General features: G+C 39.8%; 1 protein-coding gene across 2 annotated transcripts in view; it reads right to left on the reverse strand.

The window, feature by feature from the left end:
- Window positions 1-25,342, reverse strand: part of CREB5 (cAMP responsive element binding protein 5) — a 355,582-nt gene extending 330,240 nt beyond the window's left edge. The window contains exon 1 of one of the 2 annotated variants that reach the window (XM_073333614.1): window positions 25,292-25,342. Coding sequence is in view for 1 of the 2 variants with exons in the window: in XM_073333612.1 (XP_073189713.1) it covers window positions 21,985-21,987 (3 nt within the window). In the remaining variant the exon portion in view is untranslated. Of the gene's footprint in view, window positions 1-21,984; window positions 22,338-25,291 lie in introns of those variants that run through there. The other variant, XM_073333612.1, reaches the window with a different exon arrangement.
- Window positions 25,343-25,704: the final 362 nt, after the last annotated feature.

Consider the following 25,704-nt stretch of genomic DNA (forward strand, 5'->3'; position numbering starts at 1 on the left):
AAAATTATTATATCTTTAAAAAGGGAAACAAAGAGGACCCAGGGAATTATAAACCAGTCAGCCTAACTGTCAAGGTTCCTTCCCCACTCTGAACTCTAGGGTACAGATGTGGGGACCTGCATAAAAGACCCCCTAAGCTTATTCTTACCAGCTTAGGTTAAAAACTTCCCCAAGGTACAAACTTTGCCTTGTCCTTGAACGGTATGCTGCCACCATTAAGAGTTTTAAACAAAGAACAGGGAAAAAGCCCACTTGGAGACATCTTCCCCCAAAATATCCCCCCAAGCCCTATACCCCCTTTCCTGGGGAAGGCTTGATAATAATCCTCAACAATTGGTACAGGTGAACACAGACCCAAACCCTTGGATCTTAAGAACAGTGAAAAATCAATCCGATTCTTAAAAGAAGAATTTTAATTAAAGAAAAGGTAAAAGAATCACCTCTGTAAAATCAGGATGGTAAATACCTTGCAGGGTAATCAGATTCAAAACATAGAGAATCCCTCTAGGCAAAACCTTAAGTTACAAAAAGACACAAAAACAGGAATATACATTCCCTCCAGCACAGCTTGTTTTACCAGCCATTAAACAAAAAGAAAATCTAACGCATTTTCTAGCTAGATTACTTACTAACTTAACAGGAGTTGGAAGGCTTGCATTTCTGATCTGTTCCCAGCAAAAGCATCACACAGACAGACAGAACCCTTTGTTCCCCACGCCCCCTCCAAGATAAATCCATGTGGATAAATCCATGTGGACAAAATGACCAATGAGGGGACAAGATACTTTCAAATCCTCCAGATTTGAAAGTGTCTTGTCCCCTCATTGGTCATTTTGGGTCAGGTGCCAGCAAAGTTATCTTAGCTTCTTAACCCTTTACAGGTGAAAGGGTATGGCGTCTGGCCAGGAGGGATTTTATAGCACTCTATATAGAAAGGTGGTTACCCTTCCCTTTATATTTATGACACTAACTTTGATACCTGGAAAGATACTGAAACAAATTATTAAATCAGTAGGCAAGCATTTAGAGGATAATAGGGTTATAAGGAATAGTCTACATGGATTTATCAACACATCATGCCAAACCGACCTAATTTCATTTTTTTTGACAGGGATACTGGCCTAGTGGATAGAGGCAGGCTGTAGACATGATCTATCTTGATTTTAGTAAGGCTTTTGATTCAGTCCCAAATGACATCATCAAACAAACTAGAGAAATTTTGTCTACATGAAATTACGAAAAGGTAGGTGCACAACTGGTTGAAAGACCATTCTCAAAAAGTAGTTATCACTGATTCACTGTCAAACTGGGGGGACATATCTAGTGGTATCTAATAGTAACCCACAAAGTCTGGTACTATTCAGTATTTTTATTAATGACTTGGATAATGGAGTGGAGAGCATGCTTATATAATTTGCAGATGACTCCAAGATGGGAGGGGTTGCAAGCACTCTGGAGGAAGGATTAGAATTCAAAATGACCCCGACAAATTGGAGAATTAGTCTGAAATCAACAAGATAAAAGTCACTAAAGACAAGTGCAAAGTACTACACTTAGGAAGGAAAAAAAATCAAAAGTACAGCTACAAAATGGGGAATAACTGGCCAGGCAGTAGTCCTGTTGAAAAGGACCTGGGGGTTATATTGGATCGCAAATAGAAAATGAGTCAACAATGTGATGCAGTTGCAAAAAAGGCTAATGTTATTCCAGGGTGTATTAACAGAAGTGGCATATGTCAGATGCAGGAGGTAACTGGCCCCCTCTACATGGCACTGGTGACGCCTCAGCTGGAGTATTCTGTCCAGGTCTGGGCATCAAACTTGAAAAAAGATGTTCAAAAATTGAAGCGAATTCAGAGGAAAGTAACAAAAATGAAAAAAGGTTTAGAAAACCTGATCTATGAGGAAAGTTTTTAAAAAACTGGGCATGTTTAGTCTTAAGAAAAGAAGACTGAAAGGGGGGACCAGATGTCAGTCTTCAAATACATTAAGGGCTGTTATAAAGAGGACAGTGATCAATACTTCTCAATTTACACTGAAGGCAGAAAAAGAAGCAATGGGTTTCATCTGCAGCAAGGGAGATTTAGCTTCGATATTAGGAACAAAGGATAGTTCAGCACTGGAATAAGCTTCCAAGGGAGGCTGTGGAATCCCTGTCAAGGGAGGTTTTTAAGAACAGCTGTCAGGGAGGGTCTATATTTACTTGGTCCTTCCTCGGTGCAGGGGGCTGGACTACATCACCTCTTGAGGTTCCTTCCAGACCTCTATTTCTATGGCTCTGGGTGCTTAACTTTACTCAATATGAGTAGCCCCGTTGGCTTTAAAGGGACTTCACACATGCTTAACTTTATGCACTGTGAGTAGTCTTGGCAGGATCTGGCCCATAATGTATGCAGGCAAAAAATAGATACTTTAATAATCTTACTTTGGACTAAATCTGACTGCAAAAATTTACAACCTAATCAGGAATCATAACTAAATTACATGCCAGTGAAATGCCTAGAGTTTCCTAAACTGAACTGGAAATGAGTTATATTTTATTGGTTGATGCTTTAAAAAGTTATTTGTGTAGAGAAATGCAACTGATAAACTTCATCTCTGAAACAGAATGACTGTAGTTGAAAGTATGTTTATTTTAGTCTCAGATAGGCATTGTGGGTGATCTAATTAAAAAAGTTCTCTGTCACAGGAAGCTAACAAAGCTGTTTCTTTAGCTCATCTGGCAAGGCTCTTGACTGAGTAAGCAGGAGACCCTGGTTAATTCCCACCTCTAGCTTCCTCCTGTAGATGAATTTCACTGCCATGCATGCCCACTTATTTAGTGAAGCATATGGTGGCAGCAGCCTCTGCTGGTGAACGCGTGCACAGAAAATGTCACATCTGGATAACATGAAAAAAGCAACCTGCTTTATTTTCATCATTTACAATCCACTTAATAGATTAAATTTAAGTGAATGACTTTGTACTATGTAGGTAGCGCATCTTTATGTCCATAAAGAAATAACTGAAAAACAAAAACCCAGCTTGCTGTGAAGTTTTGCCAATTTTATGCTTACATTAGCCAGGAATAACAACAGTTTGCATGAAAGTGTTACAGTTCTTCCAACCCCCCAAAACAAGTAGCCTGTGAGAAGACTGGGGTGATAAATTAGCCCCATTAAGGGCAAACTCTAGTTCTTTCCAAACTAATCTATAAAGGTGGCTGAATGAAAATGCAATTTGTGTATAGGTGAGGCAGGGATCATAACAACATTTAAGAGATGCCAGGAAACAGAAATGAAACAAGGAAAGGACACATACATATAGACTTCAATCAGTGTGTAGAAGCCGGGACAACAAACATTGATTTTTACTGGCTATGGCATATCAGATTAGAAGAACATACATATTTATTTTATTTTAGATAGAACATGAATGGGGAAGAAAGTTACTGGACTGACGCAAACTGATATCAAATGTAAGGCAGAATACAGAGGGAAGACTCATTAAAGTTACTGATTTCACATGCCAACACCAATGTGTTTGTTGTTGCTTTAATTTGATGGGCAGAGAGTTGCTGAATGAAGATCATTTTTCCGACTCGTGATTTGTATAAATAATTTTAACCTTCATTACCCACCTCATTTTGGTTTTTACATGAATATTTTTTCAAGGCTTTGGAAACACAGAAATTAAAAATATCCTAGTGATCAGTGCCAGCACAACTGTAGAAAGAGGAATTTGGTTTAACACCAAATCAATTTGCTACTTGATTTTTTTATTCGTCTAGCACAAGAGAATTGTCTACCCAAGACATCCACTACAAAAAAAATCAGATAAATAATGTTTTTAAAATAGAAATTTATTTCAGAATTATGGTGTGATTTTTATAGCACACAAACATGAAATCTTGTTTACTCTTTACAGTGAAGAAATCGGTTGGTTTTTTGCTTTTTTGAACACAGAACAGCTTCACTGGAGTAGAGATTCACTTTAACCAACATGACACTTACACTTTGGAATTGAAAGACAGATTGTTTCAGTGCATTCTGCTGGCTAGGGAGGAAGTTCCATTGCAAGGAATATTAACATGGATGGGCGAACTTGATCCTAATGAGTTGGGAGGAGCTGAAGATGTTGATCCTGAAACATCTCCTGCCCTCCCTCATCCCCAATACTTCCCATTACGTTTGTCAGTGGTCTCCTGGTGGGCAAGAAGAGGGCGGCTAATGAAACAACTCCACTCCTCCATTATCTTCTCAGGGCACAAACTACCTCCCTGCCAGGAAGGGAAAGCCCACCTTCCACCCCTAATCCAGGAACAAGTTCCTTAGAAGCACCTGCACACATACTCATTCCCATCCCCCACTCCATAGCTGAGAAACCTATATTACTCTCCCCCTTTCACTGATCCAGCTCTTTCTGCCTCTGCTTAGCGGAAGCAATGCTTAGGCTCAGGGGCAGCTAACCTCTGGGAAGTTCCTGGACACAGTTACCCCATCTCAGTGCTCAAGGGACATTTTGCCCTTAGGGAGCTGCAGCAGGACAGAGAGTGGTTTACAGCTCTTACTTCTAATACAGAAGTAGAGGAAGGCCACCAATCCAGAGGATATTCTGTTTTGCTTGAAGAGACAATAGCCCATCCTGGTAACCAAGGGTTAAGATAGAAAGAAGTAACAGAGATGTAGGGTTCTGGCAATCAAGCAGTCCAGAAAACAAAAAAATTAGAGAGGTAACCTCAAGGCCTCTTACAGAGATGCTTTATGAGGAGGAGGGTCTGAGAAGTGGTTCTTCTTCCTTTCCCACAGGAAACGGGATGGAGGGCTGTATTACTCTCCTCTAGCGTTTACCCTGCTTAAGTCAGGAGTAGAACATGTGGGGAGAGCTAGGACTGCAAGCTCTTCTGGCACAAAACTGTGTTTTGCCAGCTGTAAACAGAATAGAGGTTCAATTTGCATTCCTAATTTTGACCCCTCCATGTTTGAGTGAGCTAGGAACTAGGCAAAACTAGTTTGCCATGTTTCAGTTTGCAGTCAATTTACAGTGCTCTGTTTCTACTAAATGTAATATTGATGGAACTCAGAGCTCTGTGACTGCTTTTGAAACATATTGCTTTTAGCAAAGATTGCAACAAAGATGACATGAACAACACAAGTGAAAGTGTGCCTGTTTTCTCTGCCATACACAGTGTGGCAGATATATTTTTTCCACCTACATTTGGATTTTACATAAGGTCCTTAAAGCAGACTTAAAATATATATATTCAAACATAAACCGCATTCTGCTGAACAGAAGGACACAAAAATTAACTCAGGAAATTCATCTTCTCCCAACCCCCGCTCCCAAGTGGCTTTACCCGTGCTGTTTTTGAAACTCTCCTAAAAACCTCTGGCCTTTAAATAGTGGCCCAAGTTCTCACTTTCTCTGTATTTATAGCTTCACAATCTTCCAGTGTTAATAAAAGGTTTAGTTCTTCACATGAGATTCTTTTCAGACTACAGATTGTGGGTTTGATGCAAGGCTGGGTGCCACCTAGAATTTGGCTGAGAGAAGTAATATACGTAGGCGTTTGCCCACAGTGCCAGAGTTTCTGTCTAGTCTGCTGCAAAATATGAAATGTGTGCAAACTCTCTTCATGGCATGAATCTAGTAAGCCCCTCCTACAACTAACACTAAAGATTAGCACTGCTCATATTTGATCATTTAAAATAACAGCCAGCAAGAAAGCATAAGTTTGAGAGAGTGATTTTTCCTAGGTGCAGGGCATTCCTGAACTACTGGCTTTAGGGCCCTTTCCTGTAATTGTTCAGTACATGGAATTCACCTGGACATAAATGGAACAGCACCAGTAGCTGGTGATTTGTTGATGTTTGGCTTGAAAAAATAATTCCTTACCTTTTTTGAAATATTGCAAGTCAAATATTCTCCACTCTCTCTCTATAAACAGGGGTTATGTGCACTTATTGTGTCAGGGTGTTAAAGGGAGAAATTAAGCACCTGTATATTTTGGTAGCAGCCTATTGAAGGTCAGAGTTTGATAGTTGAACATGTACAAATCCTAATACTAAAGCCATTATACTAATTTAGGGTTCTCTTAAGTTCACTGGCTTTTAGCAGGAGTAGATTAAGTTTAAACAGGGTTTGGGTTCACCATACGTCCGTAGCCCCCATCCACCCTCCTAATACAGGTCTTTAGGCTTCTAGACAGATTTTTCCACTCAATCTATCCTGGGGTGACCAGATGCCCTGATTTTTTAGGGACAGTCCCGATATTTGGGGCTTTGTCTTATATAGGTGCCTATTATCCCACGCCCTGATTTTTCACTCTTGCTATATGGTAACCCTAATCTATCCTCACATCTATGCACTACTTTCTTCTCATACATTCAGCCTTGCTTCCACCTAAATCCTTGAACTCCCTAATCTTTCCCCAGCCCATCTCACAACTCCCCTTCCCCAAACCAGATAGAGTCCTTGAGCTTCCTCACCCAGACAGTTAGTCAAAACTTGAACTGCATGGAAAAACTGGCTCCTGCTCTATTTTTCAATTTTTTTTCCCCTCTAGATGCCAGCAAGCCTTGATCAACCTCTCTGCTGCTCTGCTTCACGACTGCATCCTGGCCACTTGGGACCTCTGGGCCTGGATCCCAAGGGTTCTGCCTTAGAGACTAATCCTGCAAACCCTTACTCAGTTGAGTAAGAACAGTGCTGTTCTTAGTCTGCTCTGAGATTTAATTTTTAGAAGTTAAAAATGAAAGCTGCAGACATGCCTCCATGATAAGTTACTAACAGAGCTATTGAAATCCCCAGCTACAAAATGTTTGAACAGAACTGAATGATGCAACAAAAATATACTTGCCTGCACAACTGAAACAATGAATAATAAATTGGGCAAAAAAAAAAAAAAGCCAACATACACCTATATGTACATTCTTACTCATTTGGAAGGTTGCTGACATGAGAAAGAAACACAATATAAAGAAGCTTTATGACATATGGGGAAGTTGCGGTTCCATCTCTATATATTTTGAATTGGCTACAATAAATATTTTTATTTCTGTGTTAACATATTGAATAAATATAGTTGTTCCTGTTTATTCATTTAGGTCTTGATTTTCATAGATTCCAATATCAGAAGGAACCATTGTGATCATCTAGTCTGATCTCCTGTATAACACAGGCCATAGAACTTCCCCAAAATAATTCCTAGGGCATCTCTCTTAGAAAACCATCCAATCTTGATTTTAAAATGGTCAGTGATGGAGAATCCACCACAACCCTTGGTAAACTGTTCCAATGGTTAATAACTCTAACTGTTAAAAATGTATGCCTTATTTCCAGTCTGAATTTGTCTTGCTTCAACTACCAGCCATTAGATCGTGTTACACCTTTCTCTGCAAGATTGAAGAGTCCATTATTAAATATTTGTTCTCCATCTAGATACTTATTGACTATTCAAGTCACCCCTTAACCTTCTCTTTGTTAAACTAAACAGATTAGGCTTTTTGAGGCTAATCACTATCAGGCACGTTTTCTAAACCTTTAATCATTCTTGTGGCTCTTCTCTGAACCCTCTCCAGTTAATCAACATCTTTCTTGAATTGTGTAAGAACTGAACAAAATATTTCTGCAGCGCTTGCACCAGTGCCAAATATAGTGGTAAAATAACCTCTTTCCTCCTACTGGAATGCATACACAGGGGAATCTCATTAGTTCTTTTAGCCACAGCATCACACTGGGAGTTCATGTTCAACTGATTATCCACCAGGACCTCCAAATCTTTTTCAAAGTCACTACTTCCCACAGTAGAGTCCCCCATTTTGTAACTATGGCCTACATTCTTTGATCCCAGATGTATACATTTACCCATATGAAAATGCATATTGTTTGCTTGTACCCCATTTTCCAAGAAATGCAGATTGCTCTGTATCAGTGACCTGTCCTCTTAATTAATTTAGCTCTCTCCTTTGTTTTTATTCCAAACAAGAACTTTCCTAACAGTATACAACTTTCTCCTTTACATTAAGATACTCTTAAGATAGCTAGTGCCTAATGCTACAAAAAGAGTTAAACTACTTCATGCACTAGTTTTAGGGTTGCCAGGCATCTGGTTTTCGACCAGAACACCCAGTCGAAAAGGGACCGTGGCAGCTCTGGCTGTCAACGCCAACTGGGCCGTTAAAAGTCTAGTTTGTGGTGCAGCGGGGGCCCAGGATTAAGGCAGGCTCCCTGCCTGCCCTGGCTCTGCCCAGCTCCCAGAAGTGGCTGCCAGGTCCCTGCAGCCCCTAGGAGCATGGGCAGTCAGGGAGGTTCCATGCGCTGCCCCCGCCTTGAGTGCTGGCTCCACAGCTCCCATTGGTCAGGAACTGCAACAAATAGGAGCTGCGGAGGTGGTGCCTGCAGGTGCGAGGGCAGCACGCGGAGCTCCCTGACCATCCATGAGCTTAGAGGCCGCAGCGACCTGGCAGCCAATTTCTGGGAGACGCAGTCAGAGCCATTCGGACCCCACACCCTGATCCCCCTCCTGCACCCCAATCCTCTGCCCCAGGCTGGAGTCCCCTCCTGCACCTAAACTCCCTCCTGGACCCCACAGTCCTCCCCTGCATCCCAACCCCCTGCTCTAGCCTGGAGCCCCCTCCTGCACCTCAAACCCCTCATCCCCAGCTCCACCCCAGAGCCTGCACCCCCAGCTGCAGCCCTCAGCCCCTCCCACACCCCAGCCCGGTGAAAGTGAGTGAGGGTGGAGGAGAGCGAGTGATGCAGGGAGGGGGATGGCGCGAGTGGCAGAGCCTTGGAGAAGGGGTGGGGCAAGGGGCAAGGCAAGGGTGTTCAGTTTTCTGCAATTAGAAAGTTGGCAACCCTAACTAGTTTGTGTGGTACTGATATGGCCCTTAAACCTCTGTCAGGTAAAATTGATTTAAGTTTCCTTCTAAGGCCTTGTCTACACTAAAGGGAAAAGCCAATCTAAGCTACACAATTTGAGTTATGTGAATAGTGTAACTCAAATCGACGTGTACCTCAATAGTGTAACTCAAGTAGCTTAGATCTACTTACCATGGAATCCGCACTATGCGACGTCACCAGGAGATGCTCTCCCGTCAACTCCCCTTTCTTTTCTCCATCAGGTAGATGGAGTCAACAGGAGAGCCATTGGCAGTTGATTGGGGGTCTTCACTAGACCCGCTAAATCGACCGCCAATGTATCAATAGCCACAGTGTCAATCCTCCAGTAAATGTAGACAAGCCCAAAGAAAGAAGTATGATAGCAGTTGGCTGCCTGAGATCAATCATAGGTTGAAGAATACTGACAGGAAATGGAAGTTGTTTTAAATCTTCAATCCAACTTTATTTTTTTAAGAATAAGGGGGAATATTTTGACAACTTGTAATTAAGCTTCAGTCAGTCACTTTGTATCTCTGATGTTAGGCTGTTGACTTTTTTCCTTTATGCAGATATTTGAAAGGCACACCAGCATTTTACATAAATTCTAAGAGTACAAACATGAAAGAGCCAGCACAAGACAGAGTAAATAATTGATAGGAGTACACCAATCAGCACTCTTCACTGATAAAACCCCAGGGTTAAGATTTTTTCCAAGCAATCTAAGGGATGTTTCATTAATTTTTAATGGAAGGTGTGTGGCTAAATCCCCTAGGCAGTTTTTAAAATATCAATTTAGAAATCTCTGTGCATTCCACTAAGCCTCCTGGACTGTTCCTTAGCCTTTATTAAATATTTTGGTTTTGAGAGAAATATATACCCCCCCTCTTTTAAATTTCAAACATTATCCATGCCAACAAGGACAAATACTTTCCTTGTACAGATTATTAGAGTTATTTGTTTGACATGGTGTGTGACTTCGCAATCTTTGTACTTCGAGATCACAGACCAAGACAAATTCTGCATCATTAATCAAGTGAAAAAAGTTACATGAATATTTCCAGTCCATTTATGTTCTTCATTTTTGAAACAATATCTAGAAGAACTCAGCACATTCTGAATAGTAAAAAAAATAGTCATATAGCTCAGTGGGTCTCAACTAGGCATCCTGGGCCTCCTGGGGGGTCAGCGAGCAGGTTTCAGGGGGTCCATCAAGCAGGGCCAGCATCAGACTCACTGGGGCCCAGGGCAGAAAGCCAAAGCTCCATTGCTTGGGGCTGAAGCCTGAGTCCCTGAGCCCCAACACCTCGGGCTGAAGCCGAAGCCTGAGCAGCTTAGTGTCACGGGGCCTCCTGTGGCATGGGGCCCCAAGAAATTTCCTGGTTTTCTACCCCCTAACGCCGTCCTGGCTTTTATATGCAGAAAATCAGTTGTTGTAAAACAGGTGGGCCGTGGAGTTTTTATAGCATCCGGGGGGGGGGGGGGGGGCCTCAGAAAGAAAAAGGTTGAGAATTCCGGATATAGCTGAGGTAATGAAGCTACAGCACCAAAAGCCAACATTGATTATGAAGCACATTCTGTATGATCCATTTAACTGCAACTTAATTAAGACGTAAGAGGCCCAATCCTGGTCCCATTGAAGTCAATGACAAAACTTCCATAGTGTCCAGTGGGAGCAGGAATGATCTGCGGCCTCTGAAGAGAAACAGCCTGCAGCTCTCTTGTGAAAGTAGTGACCACTTTTCCAGGGTAACAGAAATCATTCATCTGAATGAGTATTTCCTTCTTTCCACTATAGGCGTTTCTGAAATATATTGCACCCAGCGCTGCAAGATGGACAGGTCACCAAGAACTTCTGCAGAAGTCCCCTAATAATGCCTGCCCTTTATTGAAGCTGACCTCTCTTCACCTTGTTAAAAGCACTAAGAAGCAAGTAATAGATCATGTCAAAGGTTAACCTCCGGAGATATTAGATAAATGTGTCCAGAGAAATACCAAAAAAAAAAAAAAAAAAAAGGTGCTGACAAAGAAACAGAGAGGATTATGATTAGGAAGTGTGAATAAGCTAAAGTTTCAGACATATTCAGTGTTTTGTTAGAAATGTTGAAGTATGGAAAATATGCTATGGTACTACTCAAAACATTTATATTAAAACTAACTAAATTGGGGGTATTAAATACTTCACCTGTTTTGTAATGTGAACTGCAACAAATGTTATTACAATTTTAACAACAGAGTACACAAGCCCCCAATCCCCCTCCAAGATCGTGTCTTGCATCACCACTATGATAACAACTGAAGAATTAAAGTCCCCAGAGCAAATTAAGAATTTTCCCCCTATAAAATGATAGATTTTCCTATAACTTGCTTTTTAGCCCACCACGTTGAGGCAGGACCATGTACACCTTGACCATCCCTGACAGGTGTTTGTCTAACCCATTCTTAAAAACCTCCCATAACAGGGATTCCAGAACCTCCCTTGGAAGCTTATTCCTGTGCTTAACTATCTTTATAGTTAGAAAGTTTTTCCTAATATCTAACCAAAATCTCCCTTGGCGCAGATTAAGTGTTCTATTACTGGTCCTACCTTCAGTGCACATGCAGACCAATTAATCACTGCCCTCTTTATAACAGCCCTTAAAATATTTGAAGACTGACATCTGGTCCCCCCTTCAGTTTTCTTTTCTCAAAACTAAACACACCTATTTTTTTTAAATACTTTTCCTCAGAGATCTGGTTTTCCAAACCTATATTTTTTCTTGCACTCCTCTGGACTCTCCCAAGTTTGTCCACATCTTTCCTAGAGTGTAGCACCCAGAATTGGACACAGTACTCCAGCTGAGGCCTCACCAATGCCAAGCAGAATGGAATAATTAGCTCCCATGTCTTACATCGACACTCCTGTTAATACACCCCAGAATATTAGCCTTTTTCGCAACTGCATCACATTGTTGACTCATATTCAATTTGTGATCTACTATAAGCCCCAGATCCTTTTCCGCAGTACTACTGCCTAACCAGTTATTCTCCATTTTGTAGTTGTGAATTTGATTTTTCCTTCCTAAGTGAAGTACTTTGTATTTCTCTTTGACCAATTCTCCAATTTGTCACAGTCATTTTAAATTCTAATCCTGTCTTCCAAAGTCCTTGCAATCCCTTTCTGATGGGTGTCATCTGCAAATTATATAAACAAGCTCTCCAGTCCATTCTCCAAGTCATTAATGAAAATATTGACTAGTACCAGACCCAGGACAGTCTTCTGCAGGACCCAACTAGATACACCCTCCCAGTCTGACAGTGAACCATTGATGATTACTATTTGAATATGACAGGTTTCAGAGTAGCAGCCATGTTAGTCTGTATCCGTAAAAAGAAAAGGAGTACTTGTGGCACCTTAGAGACTAACAAATTTATTTGAGCATAAGCTTTTGTGAGCTACAGCTCACTTCATCGGATGCATTCAATGGAAAATACAGTGGGGAGATTTATATACATAGAGGACATGAAACAGTGGGTGTGGTCTTTCAACCAGTTATGCTCCCACCTTCTAGTACTTTCATGTAGACATTTCCCTAGTCTGTTTATGAGAATGTTAGTTGGGACTGTGTCAGAAGCCATACTAGAATCAAAATACAGCATGTCTACAGCTTCCCCCAACTCCACTAAGCTAGTAATGGAAGGTAGTTCCCTCCTGCCCCAACCCCGAGGGCAATCAGAGAAAATCCTGGGGGATATTCTGGAGACACAGGGCCGCCACGTCAATAGAGGGCTTACCCCCTCTCTCTCCACCTCAGCATAATTTCAGTGATGCTTTCACCTGTTTTACACTACCCACCACCATACACACTCACTCTAATGGGATTATGCAGTGCAGAAGGGGCAACACAAAGTTAACGCAGCCTGAATTCCTTTACACAGAATATTTGTGCAACTTGGTAAGGCCTGCCCCTTGTCTTCCCCCTGAAGCTCACAGTTCTAGCTACGTCCCCAGTCACAGATCATTAACCCTGTCCAGTGCTGTCCATGAGATTCAACTCAGGAATGGACAGTGGTAAAGAGAAAGCCTGTGTTAGAGGTAGGAAATCCTGTTTGAAATGATAATGTGGATGGGCAAGAGAGGAGAGAAACTGTGCAAGCCTTTACATTTAGAGACCATATCATGTTCACCTCACAAATGCACATTGAGTATGACAAGCAGGATTTGGCTCTAGAACTGTATGTTATCAGAGGGTTGCTCGTGGGTGCTGGAATCTTCGTACTGTTTTGGGTTTTTTAAGAGATATGTAATACTAAAGTAGGTGTGTTGGGGAAAGGCTACTCAATTATTTTAAAAAGTGACATGCCTTTTAGCATATTCACCTAACTATTTTAAAAACAACCTTTTATGGCTAGCTATTGTTTCCGTAATAAGTTGAATATTTTAGGCCCCCATCCTGAGAATTATTCCCTGCAAGTGCAGGGGTCAACCCATGCAAAATAGTTTCCAGGATTCCTTGGTTTTGCCCTTCAGTAACAAAAGTGTTATAAAGAATATTTTACAACATATAGTCTACATTTGAGACATGGAACTGCCCATCTTTGTGTAAGAGTGGTGGATATAAATAAGAAATTTCCTGGAAGGCCTGCAGTGTTGTGAGAAGAGACTATAAAAGCAACACATAGAGCAGTGGCTCTCAACCTTTCCAGACTACTGTACCCCTTTCAGGAGTCTGATTTGTCCTGTGTACCCCAAGTTTCACCTCACTTAAAAACTACTTGCTTACAAAATCAGACCTAAAAATACAAAAGTGTCACAGCACACTATTACTGAAAAATTGCTTACTTTCTCATTTTACCATGTAATTATAAAATCAATTGGAATATAAATTTGTACTTACATTTCAGTGTATAGTACATAGAGCAGTATAACATGTCATTGTCTCAATGAAATTTTAGTTTGTACTGACTTCACTAGTGCTTTTTTAATATCTAGATGAGTTGATGTACCCCCTGGAAGACATCTGCATACCGCCAGCAGTATGTGTACCCCTGGTTGAGAACCACTGACATAGAGGGTGCTCCTCTTAACAGAGAGTGCACTAGTAGTGACCGTGTTCTCTGCAGTCCACTGATCCTAAATTTCGATGCAAGGTATCCTAGCTTCTGTGGAATATTGGCAATGTACTCTGCAGCACACAGAAACTACCTGAAACTGTCACAGAGAATTCAACAAACAGCTTTGTATTTCTATTTTCGTGTTCAATACGCTAATAAAGTCACTGTAATATCCCTTGCGCTAGGTATTAATTTAATTTAATTTCTGTATTAATTTTAAATTTTGGAAAGTTTTTCCAATGTGCTACCCCTAACTTTTCAATATACTGCAAGATTTTGTATTGACAATGCATAATAGAAGTTGTCAGATACAAACTGGAAAGCTTGGTAGCTAAAGCAGGAGGCACCTGGGACTTTTGGCATCCACAAAAGATGCATTTGTTATTTTGGCACAGATGTTCAGTTTCAGCTTGTGGCATTAGGGAGATATATCTCTTCTTTCCAAGCTTGTCCCCAGAGAGAGGGAAGTGACCTGAAATTTAGGAATAAAGGGTCTTGATCTCCATGTTTCTCACTCTGCTATCTGTTCCCAAGAACTATCCACCCAACAATGCTCTCAATGCCCACATCTATATCCCACTACAATGAATAAGAACATGGGTCAATATTTCTGCAGAAATGATCTGAGCAAAACATTTAAATGTCATAATTAGGTTTCAAAGCTATCGCCCACTCAGATGAGTAGTGCAGTTGACTTTTCTCAACCCTATTTTGAGAAAACTACCTTCAAAACCAACATGGGGGAAGAACTTACGCTCTCAGTTTCATTGGTGTAAAATAGAAGCTATTCAAGTCAGCGGTGTTGCTCTTGATTTACATGAGTGGAAGCAGAATTCAGGTCTCTATTTCTCAAATAAAAGCATCAGTCCAAATTCTGTTCTCAGCTACATCAGTGTAAGTCTAAACAAACCTCTTTCAAGTGGTGTTACCTAAGATTTACACCTGCATAACAGAAAGTATAATACGTTTTTGTTATGAATCAGCCAATCTGTTTTCTTCTTCTTTGCTTAGATTGGAGCTGAAATTTATGTGGATGTTTTGGAGCAGACAACATCCCTGTCAAATTATATAGTGACTTCTCGTGCTAAAACTTGTGTTTTCATGCCATCATCACTGATGACCTCAGCACAGCATTGCTCTGAGAATAATGATTTAGACAACTGCAGAGCCAGCAGGGGGAAAACACAAAACAACATGCACTTAAATAATGCCTTTAAAAACATTTTGTTAAGGAATAATAGGGTTTATCATCATTATAGCATCTATTCTGGAGGGCCTTTCCCCATCAGTTTCAGTTATGAGGCCTAAAATTCTTTACAGTATCCTCTTACAAAAGAGAATATGCAACAGTTACCTAGTGTGTGCAGTTTTGCTAACACTATGGGCCGGATCATCAGCTGGTTCCATTTCATTTAAGCCAGTAGAGCCACACAGATTTACAACAGCGAAGATCTGGCCACATATGTTAAAATTTCTCATCATGACTCTGTATATCGGAGCACCAGGTCAGTTGCTTCAGCACACACTGAAGTCTGCTGTGTAAATATAGTTGTTTGATTATTCTTTAGATTGCAACTCTAGCATGTAGCGAGTGTCTTATTTGCAAGTGTCCTGGGCCGTAACTGTGACAACATACAATAGAGTAAAAACATTCCTTTAGAAGTGTGAAAAAGCCTTGCCACCAATCAAAATATTATAAGTCCATGGGGCTACAGGAAAGTGAACTAACATTCCGAATAAGAAAATATTAGGACCTATCCTCATCTTGCTTAACCTGTTTTCACACAGATATGATTGTACTGAAGTCAATGGAGCTACCCCTGATTCACAATGGTGTAATTAAGAGCAAAATCTGCACCAGTCTTAAGAGTTAAATACTTTGCCTATGTTTAATTGAAAAACCTAGTGGGATTTTGGTATATGTTATACAAACCTGAGGCCAGAGTGGTGACTGTCAGAGAGAGCCAGTGTAAGTAGATGGAGCACTAACACATAAAACTTGTGAGAGGAAGAGACAGAGTGGAAGGAATATGAATTGAGCACAAAAGTAAGTAGTCTCAATATTTCCCTCTCCCCAGACACAGTAAGAATTGTCATAATAGAAGGAGAGCTATACAAACATGTTCATCTAGAAGAAAAAGACATCCTCAACTTCATGACTCAAGCTTTTGCTTCAGTAATAGGATTTGCACAAACACACAACTGACAAATTGATACACTGCATTCAGAATATACCCATGAATCTGATTCTCCTCGCACAAGAGAAACTCCTCTGCTTTCAGCATAGTTGCTCCTGATTTATATCAGTGTGAGAGAACACTTTTAGGCCCTACTATGGTTCATATTTTTGGTTTCTACCATAACACAAGTATCTTTACACTTTTATAGATCTTCATTTGATCCTTTCTTTCTGGTTGCATATGTCACTTAGAAGATATTTGTGTCATTTAAAGGTCCCTGTCAAGGCTGTTTCCAAAATATTAAAAATATTCTTTTCCGTCACTTTCTGTAATAATGCTTTGGACACCCGAAATTAAAATCTGCTTCCTTGCTAAATCTTTTTTTCTCTCCATCTCAGGTGTGCACACTAGTTTATTAAGGCAAGGGAATGAAAGACAGATCAGAATTTTTAAAAGTTGGTCTAGTTTTGATCTTTCTAACCTTTTAATCTGTTCTTTTAACGCTTTTCTGCTGCTTATCCGTTTAAAATAATATACACCAAATATATATGAGTGTGTGTGTGCGCGCACGCCTCTTTGGGAACATGGTGATGGGGACGAAAGAGTAATAATTCCCCAGCTTGTTTTTTTTTAAAGCACAAAAATATCAAATTTAAGCCTCCCTAGTCTTGCTAGAAGATTACCTGGACAGGAAGTGAAGTCTCTGGAGAGGCCAATGTTAAGAAGAGAATTTGTGGGAATGTTGAATCTTTAAACAAAGATGAATTTTCTCTCCAACTTTCATTAAACATTGAAGTTAAATGGTTAAAGGTTAACAGCAACAAAAAAGAGTTCTAAACAATTGGACTAAAAATCCCTTCCCCTCTCTACTGCTCAGCTTCCACTTTTTTATTGTATCTTAATTTTGCCATTTCTCCAATCACCACAGGTTGTTCCAAGGTAGATAAAATTTGAGTTTCTAATATACAAAACCATTCTATACTTTTTATAGCTAAACATACACATTTACTCTATATATACTTATGCACACATCTGTATATATCCATATCCACTTTTACAGGTCAACCTTAAGGGCCTGCACCTACTCCCATTTGAGTTTGGTGACAATTACGCCCATTGACTTCACTGGGACTGATCTGATTGACTAAAAATAATTCGGAGTGGTGACTATAAATACACCATGATTTGCTACTCACAATTTATGAGCTTCATCACTTAATATAAATATTACTTAAAATATAATTATATAGTTGCAGTAAACACTCAAGTGTGAATAATAGTGTGCTAATTCACACCGCACTGCACTAATGGCAATTGGTTTTGTAACCTCAATGCCCAACACACACACACTGTGAATTAATAACATTAATAAAATAATTCACACCTTGGAGTGTCTTACTGCTTAACTAGGTAAAATACTGTTATGCGGATATGTAAGTGTGCCCAAACACAACACATCCGTATTCTAAAACTGAAAACTGATCTAAAATGCTCACTTAAAAACATTTTAAGGGAGAAAAAGTAGCAGGTGCAATATGGACAAACAATATATATACTAAAAAAAGGAGGACTTGTGGCACCTTGGAGACTAAAATTTATTTGAGCATAAGCTTTCGTGAGCTACAGCTCACTTCATCGGATCCGATGAAGTGAGCTGTCGCTCACAGAAGCTTATGCTCAAATAAATTTGTTAGCCTCCAAGATGCCACAAGTCCTCCTTTTCTTTTTGCGGATACCGACTAACACAGCTGCTACTCTGAAATACATATACACTAGTAAGCAGTTTACTTGAGTACTCCAGGTAATGCCTCAGTTTAGCTCATTCTGTTATAGCCACTTCATGCAACAGATCCTCAGCCTAATCTTAAATTCAATTTATTGTGCTACAGAGCCCCTTGTGTTGAATGTTTTATATTAGCTACCATTACTCAAGTCTTGCTAGTCAGGTATCGAAGAACAAAAAGCTGGGAACTGCTGGCCCCTCTTTATTTCCCACATTAGTCAAATGAATTTCTAAGTACTTGTGAACAGCTACAGAGGAGCAGGCTATAAATGATGCCGTATCACAAACCATGTACAGTAGGGGCGTCCATGAGCCTATATTGCAACAGGTAAAAAGGCTGCTACTGTCAAACTGTAGGAAAAAGATTTTTCAACTTAATTAAATAATTTCTCTGAAGCCCTCTGTTTCCTACCCAATAAAACGCACACAAAAAATAGGTCACTGAGCCAACCAGAATAACCTCAGTACCACAGACTGCTTATCTGGGAAACTTCAAACATAAGTAATCATTGAGATCACCCAGATCACTCCACTGAAATGGAGTGCACCAAAGATACAAAGTTGTTGGGAAGAAAAGGAATTGAAATGGAGGGCAGATGAGGATGGTAGTATTAGAAAACATCACTTCCAGAAGACAGCAAAGAAGTGGAAAAGGAAACAATTATTATTTAAAGTGTATACAGATGTAAGAAATGGAATATATATTAAGGGGTGATAATCAAATGGCCAAAGTATGCATAAAAACACCAAACGGTTGAATTCCTTGGGTACCCAGGACTCCCACTGAAATCAATGGGAGTTTTGGGTGCCCAAGAAAAGCAAAAATAAGGCCTTTATTCTGTTAAAGCTATGACAGCATTTGTGGATTGTTTTCTTACTGAAACTGAAATTCCCTTACTCTTGCCTTTCTCTGCGGGCCTCCCCTTTCAGGGCATTCTAGTAATTTTTAATCAGTCCACTGGAATCCCCTTACTATGAAGGTAGTATTATATTGCCACATCCTAAGATCACCTTGAGCAGAATGCTGCCATGATAGCAAATCCTAATTAACTCAAAATATGAGATTCTAAACCGGAAAATTAAACAAACACTAGTAAGTGTAACTTTCTGAAATATTTATTTTGAAGCATGTGGGGGATTGACTTCTTGAGTAGATTCTCAAAAAAGAAGACCGAAACAAAAACCAAAGCATAACATCTAGTAAGCTAAGGAAATTGTACTAAGCTTTGAATGTTTTACTTTGAAAATCCTACAGCCTTCAGTAAAATCCTTAGTCAATCTCTTCTCATTTATAAAATAGTATTTGGTATCACCATCTTGAAACCTACAAAACAGATACAGCCATCTCTCTTTCTAAAATCTCTAAATCCAGATTTGCAGCAGTAGTTCCCATTAATGAAGCTTAGGTGGTTAATAGAAAAAATGATGAATGCCAATATTTTTAATTATACAGTAAAGTAACTTTAGTGAAAACACTAGACATGCTATTATTTGAAAAAGTGCCAGAGTTAACACTTCAACCAGTGCCGTGGTATAGGTAAATGATCAGTGTACAAACAAAATAATTACTTGGCTAAAACAACATACCACAATATTTTTGATTCAGCAAGTGTTCTTACAACAACAATTATTACTTATACATTGAGTATATCAGAGAGTATACCTACATTTATTTTTACAGGAATGTAATTTTTGAGATGTTCACAGAAATATATTCATATTATACATAAGTATGTAAAATTGTACCACAAATCTGTAAACGTACTAATCTTATTCCTGTAACATGGTTAATATTCAAATTAGACAAGAAAAGAAATTGAGATAATTGTTTTGTCTACCTTAAAGAACAATCTTTAAAAGATTTTAAATTGATGTAAGAACGCAATTTGTAGTAAGAGGAAATGGTGTGCTGAAGGCTAAGGCTAAAAGTTACTAAAAGCTAAAGTTGCATTAATTTTGTGACTGTTTTATTATATGTTTTTAAAATGCAGAAAAACAAAGAACTCTTCAAGTACATCTCTAACAAAGAGCTACTTGCCTGTATCTTATAGAATTTACTGTGTTTTACTTTGCAATCAAACTTTCTCAGAGACAAGTAGCACAGGTTACATGACATATAGCACTTTTTCAGAGAAAAACAACCTGCAGAAATCATGTGTTTGGCCACCAGGACAACTAGCCGATTGATCAGCCGTGAAAATAACACTTGTGACTGAGTCAAAATCAGCAAGAGTGTGAATTTCAAAAATGTTTTCAATGATTCCACTAAAAGACGTTACCAACTTATTGTGATGCAAGTTTATATGTGAAAAGTTGGCCCAAACAAAATTCAAGTCAGCTAAATACAAGTTCATTTAGTCAACACAGAAACAGAGCTGTATGCATAGCTGAAAGACCTGTTGGTCTCTATCGTTAACGGGTCCATGTCTCAAGCAACTCTGTCGATTGAGCAGTATATATGCAACAAATGGTTAAAGCTAAATTCTACATAGTCTCTACTTGAGAAAAATTCCCATTTTGTTAAATTAGAGACCACATGATACAGACCTGAGTAACTGAACACTACTTTAAATAGGTGGCAATTTTATTATGTTATTCCAAAAAATAAAGCAAAATTAATTTGATGTATACAGAGGGTTATATTAAAAAAAAAAGTTCATTTGGACTAAAATAAAGCTTTACTATAGTTTAAAGGTGGCCAATCCATAAACAGAAGGTTTATTAATAAATCAAAGCAACAGGTCTGCAGTAAATCCAGTAGGTTGCTAACTAGAAAAAGAAATACAAAGTGACAGATTTCTAGGGAAAAGATCTTTGACCAAAAGAGAGTGTAGTCAAAAGATGGGCAACAATACCACCCTGAATATAGGATGACCCGAGGAGCAAGTGTGAAAAATCGGGAGGGGAGTAATAGGAACCTATATAAGAAAAAGACCCAAAAAACAGGACTGTCCCTATAAAATCGGGCCATCTGGTCACCCTACCTGCATAGTTGGAGATATATAAATCTTGCCTTGGGTACCAGAAGAAAGTTAAAAGTGTCTTAAAAATTGATCTGTTAAAAGTTAAGGGCCAAATCCTCCTGCAAAACTCTTACCAATATCCATAAGGGTTTGCGTGAGTGAGGACAGAAGGATTGGGCCCTAAGAATTGTCTCAAGCCAATGCAAGGTCCATTGTTACTGGAATGAACTCTAAGTCTCACGGACAGAACTCTCTGTCACACAAAAGACCCCTCTGAAGGGTAAAGAACAACCTTAGGAAATTTCAGGGTATTTCAGAGCCTCCTCTAAACTACAGAGAGCAAATTAATACCAAATTTGAACACACAGGACCAAATCTTTCTCCCCTTATTCATGCAAGTAGCCCCACTGCATCATAAAGTGAGCAGGATTATGGATACAACCTCTTCCCATTTTACCTTCACTTTTAGTAATAATACTTGTTTTTCTTCCCTTTCTTTTCCCATAGGTTAAATAAAGAGATCAGACCTTCCCTTGTTCTGAGAGTTGGGTTTCTGTAAAACAGCCTATATATTATCAATTGATTTTTATTTGGTTCTCCAGTTGCAATTTTTTTTATACAAGTTAAAAAAAATTTACTTCTGTTCCCAAATCTTAAGTCCCTAGAATAAACGGCATCCAATATTCAGTAGTCCAAGGTAAAGTTTATTGTCCTTCCAAGTAGACCAAGTTACTTCCAACCTCATGCCAAGAATATCGAGAAATTTCTTTGTCTTTAGAAAGAAATCTCTTCATCACATAAAGTGTTATCTGACCATCATAACTGTCCAGTTAAAGTTACAATAAATAGACAATTTCAGTTTGTTCAATTCAAATGTTTAGTATTTCTATTTCCTATCCCATGGTAAATGCGTACATGAAAACATTTATGTTTTGGAAGTTTGATGGTCTAGACATAAAGACAGCAGAAACATTACAAATTCTATGGACAGTAATAGACACTAATTCTTTACAAACCATGCATGAACAAAGCCAAGACATTATCCTTTTCTTATCAATAGTTAAAGATCACTTATTCAATTAACAGGAAAATAAGAGATTTCTTACCATTATCTGCAGAGTAAATTCAGGAATGAGTTGTTCTGTTCAGTCACCAAGTCAACTTTTCTCTCCCACTGACTTTTTTTGGTTTTAAAGCTCCGTTTGCCAGAGATAGGAAGGGAAGAGGTGTCACTGTGTATTTCTATATGTTTGTATTTAAGACCATCAGAATCTTATTTTATTAAACCAATAGAAAACAGATCTCGTACTTTACTATCACACTTCCAACCAAGAGCTAACCCCCAGGTAGTTCTATTTGCCTCCTTCTCTTAATAGTTTATTTTCGTAATGAGACTAATTTTTCCAGTAGCCTTTAACTCACTAGATTAACTGACATGGAAAATGTGACTAAAAACTTGTAGAACTGTCTAGCCTCCAACCCAGCACAAAATCAACTGTGTAGTAAGTGTTGAAGGACATCTAGCAAGCAGCAACTTGCTCAGTTTATAATCCCGAACTATATATTCACAGAGAACAGTACTACGCCATCTAGTTAGCTGACAGGAGGCTTCACTTTCTACATTAGAAGTGGATACCTTAAAATACAGGGCTTTGGCACTTGAGATTTTTCAGTTTCTTTAAATAAATATCACTACTGTGATAATCCACATCCAGTGGATATGGGAAAATTTAGCTTATAATAGCAGAGTGACCTTCTACATCTAACTTTGATTTACAAGATAAAAGCAACTTTTAAATTAAAGAGGCTTTCTGCTAATAGAGCTTATTATTCCAGAGACAGGAATGATTTTCCTCGAAAGTTGTCCCTGTGTGCATGCCTATTATCTTCGTTTTTCTCCTTCCACTAATGAGCATTTATCTAAAGAGCCTGTTAATCCTCTGATGTGTGCTTCTGGTCAGAGGTAACAGTTTGAATAAAACCACTAATCACTTATCACTAATCACTGATCGTTAACCACACTTTTCTCTAGTGCTTTGCAACCTGCACTCCTCCCTTTAGGACTAAGGAGTAACAAATAAGAAGTTTAACATTTTAAAAGTATTTTTAACATAGTAATGCTTACTTCATCCAAAGACGTGTCAAAGGGAGCGTTCAAACTTGTACATTTTTCTACAGAAAATAAAAAAAAAATTCTACCAAAGTGCAGGTACTTCAGAACAAATTCCCACAAACTGTGTCAGAGTATAGATTTTCTTTCATTTTGTTCTCACCCTGTAACTCTAGAAACAATTTATTTTTAAAAAAAAACTTTACAGTCTGGTTTCTGGATTATTTCTACATGACAGTTTCTTAGAGGAAAGTTCTTCCTCCACTGTTATTTGACACACTGTATTTTCGCCAAATGACCAGACAAAGAAACTCTGGTGCAATTCAATGGGTTAGGAGAAGAGTTATCTTTGAAATGTATGGTCTCAAGGAAAACCCAAGAACCCTATTGTCCTTTGCTCTAACCTCTGTTTTCATCTGTCTGTATATTGTTTCCTGCTGATAAAATACAGAAATCCTCTGGCCATGCTGTTTTAAGTAAGTACTCTTTAAGCATTTTAATTATAAAAGACACACATATGGACATTCATTTTATTTTATTACCATCCATGTCTTTGAACCCACTTTTTTCTTTCAGACTGTAACATTTATAATAAACCCTGGAGACGATAGGTTTCAGAGTAACAGCCGTGTTAGTCTGTATTCGCAAAAAGAAAAGGAGTACTTGTCTCTAAGGTGCCACAAGTACTCCTGGAGATGATGGCTCACTCATCATGCCTGGACATAAATAAGAGAAAAGGCAGAGTTTAGCAGGTATTCCCCTTATATTTCAGAAGCTCTTATAATTCTGGAAGGACAAAACTTAACTAAAGAGAGTACGGATCAAGGAGATATGCATTGAACTGGGGGGAGGAGAGGGTGTAAAAACGATGTGCTTAGCCAGTGGGATTGTAAAAGGGAGAGTTGCTTTGTCAGCATTTCTAACCCCCTGAACCCTACAGTATCTAAGGCTGTTAATCAAACACTTACTAGGCTGCAGAATGACGTAATGGCCCACTATCCAGCCTTATTCCCAGAGATATGTCAGAAAGGGTGTGTGTGGGGGAGACAACCAAACATAGCGATGCAGACACCTAACAACGAAATATACACACAGCCCACTCTAGTCCTGAGCCTTAACAATAGGCATCATGTGGGGACTGGAGATGGGGGGGGGGGTCAGTTTGTTGTGCAGTTACCAATAAAAGTTCATATAAGAAACAACACAGACACATAAACCAGCAACTTGTACGCAGCTGAGCCTCCGGTACTTTGGACTAAGAAGCCTCTTCCAAAACTCAAATCAAAGTTGCAGCGATTGAAATCAAGTCCAGTTAAGAAGAAAGCGAAAGCTTCAAGAAGGGAGGGGGGACCTTGAGAGCAACTCCAGCAGCCAAAGAGCTGTCATTTCAACAGCAGCAAGAAAAGATGTTATGCCGCGAAGAAATAAGGCAAAGATGGGGAGGGGGCAGCATCAGCCTTCCAGACTTTTGCGTCTAGTTTAAAAAAATCCTCTCCCGAAAGAGCTTAAACAAGAATGACAATTGATTTGCGGCAATATTTACCTACACGCTCCCTGCAGACAGCGGAGACGGCAGCAGCAGTTACATCTCATCTCAGCGGTTCTTCGACACACATGCACACACACGCACACGGTCCCGGCAGCATACTAATGACTTTGCTAGCTCTTGTTTCAACACACACACACACACGGAGTTTCAAAACTTTCCAACTTTTTGGTCGGTGTGTTGACTTGAAGAATCTCAAAGTTGCTCCCCTGGCTGCCTTTCCCCTCCCTCCAATTGCTTACTGCGCTTCGTGTAGCTCCAACAACTTTTCCGGTCCCCCCCCCCCCAATTCCTGTTACACCCTCGCCCAGTCACTCAGAGGAGTGAGAGGGAGCGATACACACACACGCTCGTTCCAAAAGCCATCTTCATAGAAGCATCTCACTGATCAAACATCGCAGCCACTAAACCGCCTCTCGGAAAGGGAGCCGGGGAATCTCAAATGGTTACTATCATTACAGTTAAATTGAAAAACTAACAGCCCCCGGAGCAGTCCCGGGGTTAGTAACAAAATCTGTTTATTAGCCCCCCAAAAACTCCCACAAAACAAAACAACCCCCTGTGCACTTAATGAGATTTCTCCCTCCTCACTTTAGATCCTTTCCCCACTCTGCTCCCCAGTTAATTCACACATACTCCCCGTCCCTAGGAGATCAGTCCCATGCACACAAGTACTTTAAAGCGTCCGGAAAGCGAGGGTTTAAATGCACTGAAAAGTGAGTTTCATAAAGTCAGATCAGTATTTAGAGGAACTTACCAAACAAGTGTAGAAGGGAAAGGACCAGCAGCTTGGGTGAAGGAACCACGTTGGACTGAGAGAAGGTTACAATACGTTCTATTTAGAGAAGCATTACATCACCCTCGGTGACGTCACGTGGGATTCCTGAACTTCTAAATCATTGCGGTCCCTGTTCAGGGGGAGAGTGGAGCGGTAGGCGTGTCCGAGGGGCGTGTCCTCCCCGGGCTCCGCCCCGCCAGCCAGCCACAGTGGAAGCGGCGGATGGAGGGGGAGGCTCGTGCAAAGCAGCAAGAGCGCAAGCAACAGCTTGCAGAGCTGGATGTGACAGGACTGACATTAAGCGTGTGTGAGTCAGCTTGGAAAAAATCTCCTGCTTGATGGATTTCGGGAGGAAGCAGGGACGAGTCCAAAGAGGCGGGTTCCCTAGGCTG

Source organism: Lepidochelys kempii, chromosome 2, assembly GCF_965140285.1.
Source record: "Lepidochelys kempii isolate rLepKem1 chromosome 2, rLepKem1.hap1, whole genome shotgun sequence".
Lineage (NCBI taxonomy): Eukaryota > Metazoa > Chordata > Testudines > Cheloniidae > Lepidochelys > Lepidochelys kempii.